Source organism: Chrysemys picta, chromosome 10 (genome assembly GCF_011386835.1).
Source record: "Chrysemys picta bellii isolate R12L10 chromosome 10, ASM1138683v2, whole genome shotgun sequence".
In the NCBI taxonomy this organism is placed as follows: Eukaryota; Metazoa; Chordata; order Testudines; family Emydidae; genus Chrysemys; species Chrysemys picta.
Window position 1 is genome coordinate 77,735,459 of NC_088800.1, and position 14,518 is coordinate 77,749,976.

Here is a 14,518-nt window from a genome sequence, read left to right on the forward strand (position 1 = left end):
CACATTATAGGGCTCTCCTGCTTAAACATGCTGCAAGCATTTCCTCTTTGTCCTTGCTGGAGACAAAACACATGGAGGACCCTTGTCAGTGACCTGCATGTGACAAATGAGGGACAGCCAATTTTTTTTTTTTTTTTTTTTTAAAGCTTATGTTCTAGGCCTCCACCTGATTGTAGTCTTGCCTGTGACCCATTTCCTGACTAGTCAGTTGAACAATAACTTATGAAGTTTATTATTTAAAAAAAAAAAGCTGTCCCTCCCAGCTGTGTTTACCAGCAAATAGTCTCCAGGATGTCCCTGAAAAATACAATCAGTTTCTTGCAAAAGAATTGAGCAGACCACCAAGTCTGGCTAAAGATTGTTGCACAATACTGGGTAGTACCTTTTGAATTCTGCATTAGTAATTACTAGTACCACAGATGACTAGCTTTATTGTACTATTTAAAAGTATGTCCTAGCCAGGTAAATGTATTTACCACTTTAGAATGAGAGTGTCTTTGCAAGAGGAAATCCTGCTGGACTGAGGGTATTTTGATTTTCTAGTGGAAACTCTCAATGAAGTGTCACACTATGACTGGACAATGCACGTTATAACTACACCTGAAAGACGTATATTCACCTAACATAGTAGATAGCTAGTGTCTCCAAACTACTCTGCTTAAGATGGTTTAATCATGCACCAAAGACACAGGTCCACTCAAACCTGTTTCAAACTAACTTACGTATTGCACTAAAAACAGTGGTGCGCTTGAATCCTTGAAGCAGTCAGTAATATGGCATAGTGTCAACTTACATTAAAGGTGTCATTTTGCATTAAAGTAGTTAAGCACATCGTATCCCAGTCTAATTTTTGTTTGTGGTTATGGTCAGAAGTGTGACTAAATCACATTTTCCATTTACAAATTCAGAGCCATATTGATTACTTTTGACAAAGACAAGTTTGCTATTTTTTAAACCGTTCTTTGTGTTGCAGAATTAATAGAGCTATGGAATACTGACCTGAATTGTTCTCTAGATCCCCCATCAAAACTGTTAACCAACTGTAAAGTCTTGATGGTTGGATGATAATGCTTGAGCAAGAGTGCTCCTTAAGTTACAGAGCCTTAGTAGAATATACAGGGCTTGCAGTGAGTAAAACGTGAGCTAGATCCTTAGCTATGGCTGAGAGCCATATTCTGACTTGTGAACAAAAAATTCTCCTCTACATTTCCTCAATCACAGGGCTACTGTGTGAAGGGACGGTCCCAGACCAAAGCTAGGCTGCTCTTACACCTAATGGCCCAAAGGAGACAAGATAGCACCTGAGGATTGATGCAGTCTAGAGGCATCATGGTCATGCAGCCCTATGTCCCCACCTTCTTCCTGGGGCCTTAACAGGCCAACTTTGTGGTACGAAGCAGCCCCAGCATGCCAGAAGAACTGGTAGTTTTACTACTATTACAAAAAAATGAAACTTGTTAAGAGTTGTTGATATTAAACATGGAAACGCATGAGGCTACTTTTCAGGGTGCAACTGTAACAGTGAGAGTTGCTTTGAGAACACCACATTTATTAGCTTAGTTCTTCTACAAATCAGTAAGATGACCAAGGATACAAGACCTTAAATTTGCATTAAAAAGAAGAGTAGTTTCATGCTCCAGTATTGCAGTTAAAGCTACGGCAGACTTCATATGTAAAACTGAAGCAGCTTTTCAATATCTGATTCTAAAAAGGGAATGTTTTCTAAAGAGTTAAATGGGCAGAACATTATTCCAAATAGAACACTCGGTAAAATAATGAAGTACACAAAGAATCAACTGGGAAGTTAGGCAGTTTGAGTTGCCCTGCTATAGTGCTAAAGTTTTCTGTTGAGTAGAAACTACTGCAAAGTCTAAATACAATATTTGAATGCTTAAGTAATGAAGAGTTAACACTTTAGATCTCGTTTAACCAAATAAAGAGACATGCTCAGAAGAAATACATTCCACTAGACCCCTAAGCTACTATTTGTAACACCTCATGTTGAAACATTTACCTTTCCAAATGCAATTACCATAACAGAATCCTCATCTGTAACAATGCAGAACATTCAAGACGGGGTGATTTGATATTTTCCTTTTTATATTTAAAAAAAAAATCACAAAGTAAAATTGGTCCCTGGTGAGTAAGACTTTTCTAACTAGGCAATTAACTACTGTTTACATTTGAGAACTAGTGGAAGTGTAATTTTAAAATAAATAGATTTTTCTGTCTGCAGCTCCTTACTGGTTTACTTCAAACATTTTATATGCATTATATAAAACTAGAACACAACCACATCCTTTTCACTCCTGAAGCCAGCACAAAGAAAGCTACAAGGGCAGCAGATTTCTGCATTAGGAAGCTGCGTATACCACACACAGAGAAATGAACTTCTGCAAGCCACAAAAGGAAGGATTCTAGATTTTATCCAAGTTAAACACGTGAAAACTCCCGAGCAGGGTTCTTTTTAGATCAGCATTTCTCATGGATTAAATGCTGAAGTGTTCCTTTTTTGACATGTCATTATAGTTTTAAAGGGGACAAGAAATACAGAGATTCTATTGACTTGGTCTAGCTAGAGAAAGCCCTTCTGATTTTTATTTTTATTTTTTAAATAAAATCAAACTATGGTACCAACTGCACAGTAAACATTTGTGTTTGAAAGTTCCCTGGGAAGGAAAAAAAAAAAAAAAAAGAGACACTACAGCATTGAAATAAAAGGCAGATCTTAAATTTTGTTTATGTACCTCATTGTAGTAGACATAGTTGGAATTATCTGTACACAAAGAAAGGCACCTGATAGTTAACTACGTAAGTTTAGAGAGCTAGAAAGTCAACAGTTCACATCAACATTATTCACAGCCTCTTGCAATTTCACACGTGTACACCATTGCCCGAAATAGGCAACTAATTTTGACAGTTTACTCATACTATATATAAATTAATATACGCTAAAGATCCCATTAAGAAAAGATTAAAAATGGGCTAGTTTACAGCAGGGTCCTGCTGTCCGAACGTATCAGTGCAGCTGTAAAATTGGGATCTCAAGAGTGCTGGCTCTTCTTGTGTAAGAAGTGTAAGGTCAGCTGTTAGGAACTAATCAAGCAGCTGCTCTATCACCAAAAATTTTGCTAAAAAGTTTAATCAGCTTCCACACATTTGGAGACAGATAAAGCCCTGTTATTTGAGAGACTGGAGCTTTAGAAATACTGCCAACTGCAGGTGTGAGAACAGTGATGAATTTCCATAAATGACACCTCACTAGAGCAGCCACTATGTGCAGATATGTGGTCAGATGTTCTAGTACGTGCCTCAAGCTGTATTACTGTGGAAGTCAGTTTCCCATGATGTAAGACACTGTATATGTAGTGCAAAACAAAATATTGTCCACATCAGCCAGGCCTTAATTTTCTCCTCCATTTGACTTCGGAATGGCAGGACAGATGACTCACATAGCCTGGTAGGTTTCATTTATAGTTCTACTGCATTTCATTTATAGTCCTAGACTTGCGTGTCTCAAGAGACTGATGCAAGACCGTCAGACAAGAGTTGTGCATCCACACTGATAAGTGGACTCCAGATCCTTGGCAAACACTGCACATGCAAGCAAGATCTGGTTACATATTTAAAGATTACATGTGGAGTTGTGATTAATATATTGCCATTTATTCTCTAGTACAACTACCAACCTCATTATAATTTACATTAGTTTGACTGGTTAACTCAGCACCTCCAAACTACAGAGAAAGGCAGTCTGCACAGTTACTGTCCTTGCAAAACAACAGTTTTCATTAAAAGTCTTCCTTACATAGTTTGTCAGAGTTAGATTTTTCTAAGATAGGAAGGTGATTGTGTTATTCAACATTCCAAACTAGGTGTCAAACCCTACAACGGCCACTTTTTTCAGTAGTGTTACTCTTCCAAATGATTCAGTAGCTAACATCAATGTTGGACTCCTTCTGCCTCCATGACTGGCTAGTTTCAGCATTCCTGAGCCAAGTGAATAGCATGGGTCCTAAAACCACATGCAAGAGCCATAAAGATAAAATAAAAGCTTTGACTTATAACCCCAGGTAGATTTCAACAAGACAAGGGGTGCTCTTCTTCACTGCAACATAATATCCTTCAGATTCTCTTGAAGAATTGTGTCCTTTACTGCATGAAACACAAAGCGGATATTTTCAGTGTCTATGGCAGTTGTGAAATGATGGAAGAGTGGCTTACTGCGGTTCCGCCGCTTTCTGTCAAAACACTGCACCAAGTAACGCTGAACATCTTCTAGCCTGTGAGGATCACCCTTGAAGTCTGAGAAATACTTCTTAATGCTGACTGTCTTTACCTTCTCTACAAGGAGATCCATTTTGTTCAGGAATAGGATGATAGAAACATTAAAGAAGAGCTTGTTATTGACTATTGTCTCAAAGATGTTCATGGACTCCACCAGTCTGTTTGTGCGTCTGTCTTCCATGAGAACCTGGTCATATTCACTGGAGGAAACCATGAACAAAATAGAAGTTATCCCATCAAAGCACTGGAACCACTTCTGACGCTGAGACCTCTGTCCACCCACATCCACCATCTTGAAAGGGATTTTTTTAATGATGAAGTCATGCTCTACGATTCCCTTGGTGGCTTTTCTGGCCAACAAAATATCTTGTTTGCTGGGGAAATAATTCTGTAAGAGAAAGGAGAATAGTGTCAAATTGCCTCAGATCTTCCTTTTAAAATATGCATCAGCTGGCATTTTAAAAACAAAATTTATCATATCTCAATGTAATGATAGCTGTGGGGAGCTAGAATGTTCCAGTTCTAGGAGCTCTAGGTGACATCCGATACTGAGTGACCAAGGCGAAGGACTTACTATACAAGATCAAAATTATTGGACTTGTCGACCAATGGATTGTACATTGAAAATTTGCTGTTGAAAGATGGAGGAACGTGATGGAGCATGTGAAAGTTTATGTATAGGTCCAGTACTTTCCTTCAAAGTCTCATCCCTTCTGCATATTTAAATTCAATTCTTCCTTTCCAGATTGGAAACTACTTTACCATTAGGATATTCTTGCCCATGAAACTATTAATTTGTGTTAATGAATGCAAGTCTCCATAATGTCATTGAAATTATCTTTTAAACCTGTTTTTTAAAAAGCTTAATACATTTACAATAACAATAACATCTTGCAAGCTTTAGTGACAGCATCCTTCCACAGTAGGTATGTGCTGACCACTACCACAAGTTTAATTCTGTTGTAAGTACTGGCCAGTCTCACTGCTACCTATAGGTACAACAGTGAAATGGATGAAATTCTTCTGTCTTTCTCTATGCTCAGGAAGATGAGCAGTAGTACATCCTCATCTCACCTTTTCTCCCCGTTAGACCTTTTGCAAGAACCCAAGCTGTTTTCCCATTACTGTGGCCCTTACAGGTGGTAGGAGCTCAATGGACAATTTCTTGTAAAATTCACACTGCTGCACAGGGGAATCGTGAATAGATCAGCATAGGAAGTGGATGTGGTCCAAAGATAGCGAGAGAGGAGACAGAAGAGAAGATGTGGATTTTTGTTTTTGTTCATGTAACTTTTCATTGTATTCCTGTTTATTTGTCAATACAAAGGCTTAGTAAAATAGTCAAACATATCAAGAGCATTGTATAATTTAACACACTTCAGGGGGGTGCTGTTTTCTTGATTAAACTATTTGGAACTTATGTTTACTAGTTTTAAACCAGGCATATTCAAGCATCTGCAAGAATGCCCTTCCTAACTTTACCCCTGTGGACTATAAATAGTTACATCTCACCAGCTGGCCAATCCGATCCAGGTTATCCAGGAAGTATTTCACCGATTCACCCTGTTGAAAAGGAAAGAGATGCTTCTTAAATCTTGTTTCTAGGCTAGCAAATCAAGCAGGTTATTGAATGAAAGCCTTTTTTGCCCATTTGGTTTTACACACACACACACACACACACACACACACACACACACACACACACACACTGTCTGGACTGGATCCTGGTGTTTAGAGGCTGTAATGAGAAGAGCATTGTATAGTTTACTTTGAAACAAACTGTTGGTAAGAATATTGGAGCGGCTTTAACATAAGCCTAAAACAGTGCAGCACTTCCTGTGGAATGCCTGTGGGGGGGAGGGGGGGGCGAGAGGAAGACCAATGCACATTACTTGGAAAGCAATAAAGAAAGTTTACAGCAATAGGTTTGTACAATAAGTGCTCAAAATTCATACACTGAACATGAGCTGCTGCTAGAGCCAGCTCATGCTTTGTTTTAATGCACTGGGTCCTCTTTTATATGTAGAATACAGATTACATATCACTGGATAACAGCAGAGTGGACTACATTAACTGGAAGCCAATGTATTTTTGTCTTAAAACTCATGGCAGAGAACAGAAGCGCATCCTACACATCAGTTGGCAATTTTCGAAGTAACAATAGGTTTAAGCAACCTGGGACTTGTCTGGCTTAAATTTTCACTAAGGAGACAAGCTTAGCAGAAAGATACAGATTTTTTTTTTTTTATTTCCTTCAAAATATGGTCCCTCCTGAAGGATAGAGTGGTTTTCAAACATCTAACCAGGTCGTTTTTAAAACTGAAGTGGCTTTTTGTAAAAATATATCAGACTATTGTTGAATTGGGTATGTAATATAAATAACCCTTGAGGCTTAATATGTATCTTTTAAAAAATAAATTTATTTGCAAGACCTCCAATAAATCATTTAAAAATCAATCAAAACAAATGTAATTTAAAGCTGACACCTTCAGGAATACTTTATACTCCTTTAAGTAGTGAAACTTTTTCCATTTAGAAGGAAGCTTCAATTTTGCCCCAAAGGGAAACAGGAAACTTCTTCCTCAAACCCATTTGTCCTGAAGTACTCCACATCCTAGATTGAGAATCTAAATTAGCATCCACTCCTCGTTGCATCACTAGTCGCCATCCTTGCACCTATAAAGGGGTCTGAAATCTCCCTTCAAAGCCCATCCATTGCACTCCTGGGGAGCAAAATGTACGCACTAGAGTGCTACCAGCAGACTGAACTAAGATTAAGATTGGTAGTTTGCGCTCACCAAATAGTTACATTCAGGATCAAATTTATCCTAGGAGTATAACCTATTATCTCCCACAAGAAAGATCTGCCTACTTATTTGTATGATCCCCATCACCATAGTGTGGGAGGGGATAGAACCAAATTCCTTTCCAGAACAAATGAAAAAGGGTACCATGTTTGGAAGTGTCACATGGAAGACTGGAGCACTCAATACTAGTTTACTACAACTCAGCACAAGCTTTCAGATTAAGAGCCCTTCAATGCCAACTGGCAGAGGGCCCACCATACTATAACTATCACACATTCCCCCAACACACTGTTATTGTAATTTCTATCTAAAAAGTGTCACATCAGATATCATAACTGGTGACACATGTGGTCCTGAAAATCCTTTTGTGATGTATATACAGGTTGTGCACAAAGAGTTGTGTGTGTGCTGGAAATATGTTCTTAAAATGTGTTTGGGAGGCAGTGCATAAACCCACCTGCCCTAAACAAAGGAATGTGTATTTAGCTGTCTGACTGTCTTGATTACTGGCAGAGGACAATGAAAATATATTTATATATACACAATAAACAAAGCTATCAAGCAGCAGTTTAGTGAGCACACCAGGGGGCAGAGTCTGCACCCCAGGAATCCTTCCTGGCTCGAGACAGACAATGGATTTTAGGTAATATAAGGGGAACAAAGGGAACAGCACCCTTTGATTCTGCGTAGGTGGATCCCCGGGCGTGGAGATGCTGGTAACTTGGTGTAAGGAAATTGCTTATGCAAAGATTACAACGTGCGAAGATTAGTTACTAGAAAGTGGGATTTATTTTGTTTTGTCTGTAACCATACCTGCCTCTCTCTCATTTAGTATCACAAATATCCCGTCTTTGTTAATAAACTTATTCTTGTTTTATTACAAAACCATCTCAGGGCAGTATATGGAAGTCAAGCATGAGTCTTCAGCTACCCTAACAGGATGCTGTGCGCTCTGTCTCTTTGGAGACAGCAAACCTAACAATTTCTGAGTGTCCACTGAAGGGGACTGGACACTGCAGGGAGATCTCTGATGAACTTGAGAATTGGGATACCGTGATTGTTACCTCTACAACCCCCCTACTAGTTCTCTCCCCCACCCCACCCCGGTCAAACCAACAAAGATGAAGACATACCAACATGTCATCTGAAGATTCAAGTGGTGTATCTACAGGGGCTACTCTATGTATTTTGCCGCCCCAAGCACGGCAGTCAGGCAGCTTTCGGCGGCATGCCTGCAGGAGGTCCGCTAGTCCTACGGTTTTGGCATACTCGCCGCCGAATTACCGCTGGACCGGCAGACCTCCTGCAGGCGCGCCGCCAAAGGCTCCCTGACTGCCGCCCCCACAGCGACCGGCTTGCCACCCCAGGCACGCGCTTGATGCGCTGGTGCCTGGAGCCGCCCCTGTGTATCTACAACTGAACAGCCTGAACTTCAGCTACCTACTGAAGAAATAGGTCTCCAAAACCTAAAGGCAGTTCCTGATGTTTGTTGGTCAAACTTTTTCCATTCATTTATGTTAGAAAAGGTGACTACTGGTACACCTCTTGGAAAAAAAGCTTACAAAGCAGGAAAGCTTCTCACTGCTTCAATTGGTACAACTAGAGGAGCTTGGTTTGCCAGATGGATCAGCAAAGCCAGTGCTGACAAACTATGTGAAAATGCTGCAAAACACCAAGCCTCTGGACTGCAGCAATATGCAGCAAGTCTTATAAGCCAGTCACTGTCAAAGCCAATTTTAGAAGTACTTAATGAGGCTGTTAAGAATGCTAGACTCAACATAGTTTATGCGAACAAACATGGCTGTTGCATCATACTTTCACTTAAGCAAGAGATACCTCACACTACAAACAGGAGGCCAAAGTTAAGTGCATTGTCACTGGTTAACCCTGAAGTTGGACACTGGTTCCGAACAAGACCAGCAAATGCTCACTATCTTTCTGCAAGAAACTCAACTGACTGGTTAGAAGCATGCACTGCAACAGTGAAAGACTCAACAGTTGAAACTGTGAAGAACTCTCTCACCACATTCAAAAAAATCTGCATACATGGCTGATGAATGCCCCGATGCAAATGGGCATCAAGTGTTAAGTCACTGCATACGTTATCTTGATGTCAGTGGTAGGCCAGGAGATGCATTTCTAGATGTTCATGTTACAGTAGACACATCGGCTGCATCTGTGACAACCCCCATCTTAGAATTAAACGCTTGTAAACTGGACCCCAAACAGAAGACACAAGCATTTGATGGAGCTTCAAACTTCTCTGGAAGACATGGTGGGATACAAGCTTTGCTCAGAGAAAAGTGTAACCCTAATCTCTCCTATACACACTGGAGAGGCCATCTTAATTTCAGTACCTGGAAAGATAAGCAATCAATTTGCAAACACCTAGAAGATAATAAGGTGATAAGAATAAATCCTGTCAAACCAACCTAATAGCTTTCTTTGACAGGGTAACAAGCCTTGTGGGTAGCAGGGGGAGGTGGTAGAGGTGGAATATTTTGACTTTAGTAAGGTTTTGATACTGTCTCGCATGACCTTCTCCTAAACGAGGGGTGGGCAAACTTTTTGGCCCGAGGGCCACATCAAGGTTGCGCAACTGTATGGAGGGCCGGGTAGGGAAGGCTGTGCCTCCCCAAATGGCCTGGCCCCCACCCACTATCCCTCCCCCTCAGAATCCCCAACCCATCCAAAGAGCCCCTGCTCCTTGTCCCCTGACCGCCCGGGACACCCGCCCCCATCCAACCCCCCTGTTCCCTGTCCCCTGACTGTCCCAACCCCTATCCCCACCCCTGGACAGCCGCCCCAGGACTCCCACCCCCATCTACCCGCCCTATGCTCCTCGTCCCCTGACCACTCCCCGGAACCCTCTGCCCCTAACTGGCCCCCAGGATCCCACCCCCTTATCCAACGCCCCCCCTGCTCCCTGTCCCCTGACTGCCCTCCCAACCCCTATCCACATCCCTGCCCCCGGGACTCCCACTCCCAATCCTCCCTGTTCCCCATCCCCTGACCACCCCCTCCTCCCTGACTGCTCCCCAAGATCCCCCCACCAGCAGCAGGAGCTCGCAGCCGTGACACCCGGCCACAGCCAGCTGCGCTCCCCAGTGGGAGCAGCGGGCCGGAGCGCAGCCTGCGTGGCTGTGGGAAAGGGGGGACAGCGGGGGAGGGGCCGGGGACTAGGCTTTCCGTCTGGGAGCTCAGGGGCTGGGCAGGACGGTCCCGCGGGCCGGATGTGGCCCCCGGGACGTAGTTTGCCCATGTCTGTCCTAAACCAGCTAGGGAAATACAACCTAGAGGGAGCCATGATGTGGCGAGTGCATAACTGGTTGGAAAACCATTCCCAGAGAGTAGTTATCAGTGGTTCACAGACAAGCTGGAAGGGCACATTGAATGGGTCCTGAAGGGCTTCGTCCTGTATCCAGTTCTGTTCGTTAGCTTCATCAATCATTTAGACAATGGCATAGAGAGTACACTTAAAGTTTGTGGACAATATCAAACTTGGAGGGGTTGCAAGTGTTTTGGAGGATAGGATTAAAATTCAAAATGATCTGGACAAACTGGAGAAATAGCCTGAAGTACCATAGATACTCGATCATAAGCCGGTTCATTTATAAGCTGACCTTCCCCCCCCCCCCAAGATGGATAAGTAAAAATGGAAAATTTTTATAACCCGTTCATAAGCCGACCCTATAATTTCAGGGGTCAGCAAATAGGCTCCCAGGCCATCAGGGTCAGCCGCTGGTGGTCCGAGATGGTTTGTTTACCTCAAGTGTCCACAAGCACAGAGGTAAACCTAACTGAACAAAGTGTCCCGGCGCGCCAGCTGCTTACCCTGACGGGCCGGGACAGCAACTGGTGGGGAAATTTTTTTTAGGGGGAGAAGCTGGGGGTCAGGAGAGTAACCCCTGTGACCACACCCCCACATGACCCCACCCCTAGCCTGGGACCCCCACACTCTCCCCATCCCATCCCTTCCCACCTTATCTGGGGAGGGCCGGGGGAGGATGTCTTTGACCTGGCTGGGGCTGCTCCGGCAGGTTGGGCAGCGCAGCCGCAGCCTGCTCCGGAGGGCCAGACCGGGCAGCACGGCTGCAGCCTGCCAGCCCCGGAGCTGCAGCTGCTTCGGAGGCTGGGGGGACAGCAGCGTGGCCAGAAATGGAGAGATTCTGGCCCCGCCTCTTCCCTTCTGTCTCTGCTGGCTGTGGTGCCTCTCCTTGCTCCCTCTGTTGGGGGGAGGGGCTGTGTCCCACCTCTCCCTCTCTATACCTGTTCATAAGCCGACCCCCATCTCTGGTGCTTCCCTTTTTTACTAAAAAAATTCAGCTTATGAACGAGTATATATGGTAAACAGGATGAAATTCAATAAGGACAAAGACAAAGTACTCCATTTAGGAAGGAACAATCAGTTGCACGCATATAAAATGAGAAATGACTACCTAGGAAGGAGTACTGCAGAAAGGCCATCTGGGGGTCATAATGGATCACAAGCTAAATATGAGTCAACAGTGTAACACTGTTGGGGGGGGTGGGGGGGAGAGAGAAAGCAAACATCATTTTGGGATGTATTAGCAGGAGTGTTGTAAGCAAGACATGAGAAATAATTCTTCCATTCTACTCCATGCTGATATGGCCTCAACTGGAGTATTGTGTCCAGTTCTGGGCACTACATTTCAGAAAAAAATGTGAACAAGTTGCAGAAAGCCCAGAGGCGAAGCAACAAAAATGATTAGAGGTCTAGAAAACATGACCAATGAGGAAAGATTGAAAAAAATGGGTTTGTTTAGTCTGGAGAAGAGAGAACAGAGGGAACATGAGTTTTCAAGTACATAAAAGGTTGTTACAAGGAGGAGGGAGAAAAATTGTTCTTGTTACCCCTGAGGATAGGACAAGAAGCAATGGGCTTAAATTGCAGCAAACACAGTTCAGGTCGGACATTAGAAAAAACTTCAACTGTTAGGGTAGTTAAGCACTGGATAAATTGCCAAGGTAGGTTGTGGAATCTCTGTCTAACCTGCTCTTAAAACTTCCTAATGACAATCACCTGTCAGGGATGGTCTAGAAGGTAATATTTAGTCCTACCTTGAGTCCCGGGGACTGGACTAGAAGACCTCTCAAGGTCCCTGTGACGGTACCTCCCATAAGGCTTTATGGAAATATGCTTAAGAATGTGTTTTATGCTACATATGCCATGTAGCATCTCAAAGGTTATGATCTACTAAATGTATTAATCCTATTTGTAAGCATGTATCATTATTCAAAGTTATAAATGTTATGAATGTTGGCTGTGTACTGGCTTGATTTCTAAATAACCTTAGTAGAGCATTTGGTCAGTTCCTGGAGAAAGGAATATTGAAATTAAGTACCTAATCAAGAAACACTTAAAGGACAATGGGTCTTGGAATGCTCCAATCCACATAAGAAGTCTACTTGAGGACGTTCAAGGTAATATGTAAACAATGGATGCTACCTATAAAAACTGAGTCATGCATGGACATGCGACTTGCCCAGGTGACTCCTAAACTCCATCTTGGAGCTGGACTTTGCATAGGAAGGAGGAGGAGATCTCCACCCACAATAGAAAGTCTATTTAAACCCCTGGGAGACCCCTCCATTTTGTCTTCAGCTGCCTAAAGAGGGAGCCTCTCCACCCCTCAGGATACTTGAAAGAAACTGGAACAAAGGACAGTAACTACAGGGGGTGTGAGTGATTGCTGGACCCAGACTAAAAGGAGATTAGTCTGTAAAAGGGAGCATTCTGGAACTGGTGAGGATCTTATCTGTATTCAGTTTGATTAGACAGATTTGCGCATTTTATTTTATTTTGCTTGATGACTTATTTTGTTCTGCTACTACTTGGAACAACTTAAATCCTACTTTCTGTATTTAATAAAATCACTTTTTACTCATTAATTAACTCAGTATGTATTAATACCTGGGGGAGCAAACAACTGTGCATCTCTATCAGTGTTATAGAGGGAGAACAATTTATGAGTTTACCCTGCATAAGCTTTATACAGGGTAAAACGGATTTATTTGGGTTTAGACCCCATTGGGAGTTGGGCATCTGAGTGCTAAAGACAAGCACACTTCTGTTAGCTGCTTTCAGGTAAACCTGCAGCTTTGGGGCAAGTAATTCAGACCCTGGGTCTGTGTTGGAGCAGATGGGAGTGTCTGGCTCAGCAAGACAGGGTGCTGGAGTCCTGAGCTTTCAGGGAAAGCAGGGATAGTAGTAGTCTTGGCACATCAGGTGGCAGCTCCCAACGCGGTTTCTGGAATCCAACCCGTCACAGTCCCTTCCACTCCTACGATTCTATGACCTACTCAACTAGCAGTAGTACGAGTTGCAGAATTTTCAAGCGAGACACTTTAAAAGACATACACTTAATGTCTGTGTTATATCTTTTCAACAAGAGTCCAAAAACACTGGAAAAAATAGAAGATGCTCTGGGACTGATGTGCATATTAGTCCAACCTGGGAAAACCAGCTGGTTTTCTCATGAGTGATCCTTGGCTGTTGTCTTAACATTACTGCAACCAGTAATACTGGCTTTGGAAAGTATCTACCAAGATGGGACGGATCTAAGAAGTGAGGCTGGTGGGCTACTTTTGCTACCACATTTAGAGAAGACAGTCGCCATTCTCTCTCTTGTAAGTTCTACTCTTGAAACCACTTGGGTTATTAAACAATGCCATCCAGGCATCAGCTACAACAGTAGTAGATCTTCATCCAGCAATAGAAGCTACACTTGGATCAATCAGAGATATCCATTGAAAACATACTGTTAGAAGCTAAGACTTCAGTCCAGAAGTTGGTTAATGAAGACTCTTATATTGAATCCTTTAGTGAAGAAGACAAGCAAAGTTTGTTAAGTTAGCTGGAGAAAGAAAGAAAGACAGACTTGAGGCTTACAAATTTACAATACCAACTTCTGGATTCTACTCAACTTCTATGTAGCTTTTACAGATGTCTGTCTTATAAAACAGACAGTTGAGTGAAGTGAGGCTCTACCAGCAATGGGGCTGCCAAGGGATGAGGACAAAGTAGAGAATTTGAACACAAAGTGGAATGTCCTATGATGAATGAACAAAGATTTGACTGACTTCAACTTTTTTATTTTTTAATGACTGCTAGTGGCTTGATCTGATCTTTGTGCTATGTGTCCTGGGATAAAAGAACTAGGAATTCATCTCTTGCTACTCCCAGTCACAACAGCTACAGGTGAGCGTTCGTTTTTGGTCATTGAATAGTATTGTGTGTTCCAAAAGAAGTCCCCTTCTGCCTGATCTGGTGAATGAACTAATGAGCATATCCATTCAAGGACTGGAAGTACAGGACACATGAGAAGTCAAAGATTAACGCACTGCATTCAACAAGCTCATTAACGGAGTTGTGCAAAATTACAACAAGAAATCAAGAAGGA

The 14,518-nt window shown here is 42.5% G+C and overlaps 1 protein-coding gene across 3 annotated transcripts in view; it reads right to left on the bottom strand.

Annotated features, from left to right (window-relative positions):
- Positions 1-523: 523 nt before the first annotated feature.
- Positions 524-14,518, bottom strand: part of GNA12 (G protein subunit alpha 12) — a 79,018-nt gene continuing 65,023 nt past the window's right edge. The window contains exons 3-4 of one of the 3 annotated variants that reach the window (XM_005289096.4): positions 5,800-5,850; positions 524-4,675 (exon numbers count right to left, since the gene is read on the bottom strand). In XM_005289096.4, coding sequence (XP_005289153.1) covers positions 4,106-4,675; positions 5,800-5,850 — 621 coding nt within the window. In that variant the 3' untranslated portion in view covers positions 524-4,105. The remainder of the gene's footprint in view (positions 4,676-5,799; positions 5,851-14,518) is intronic. The other 2 variants (XM_005289098.4, XM_005289097.4) reach the window with 2 other exon arrangements.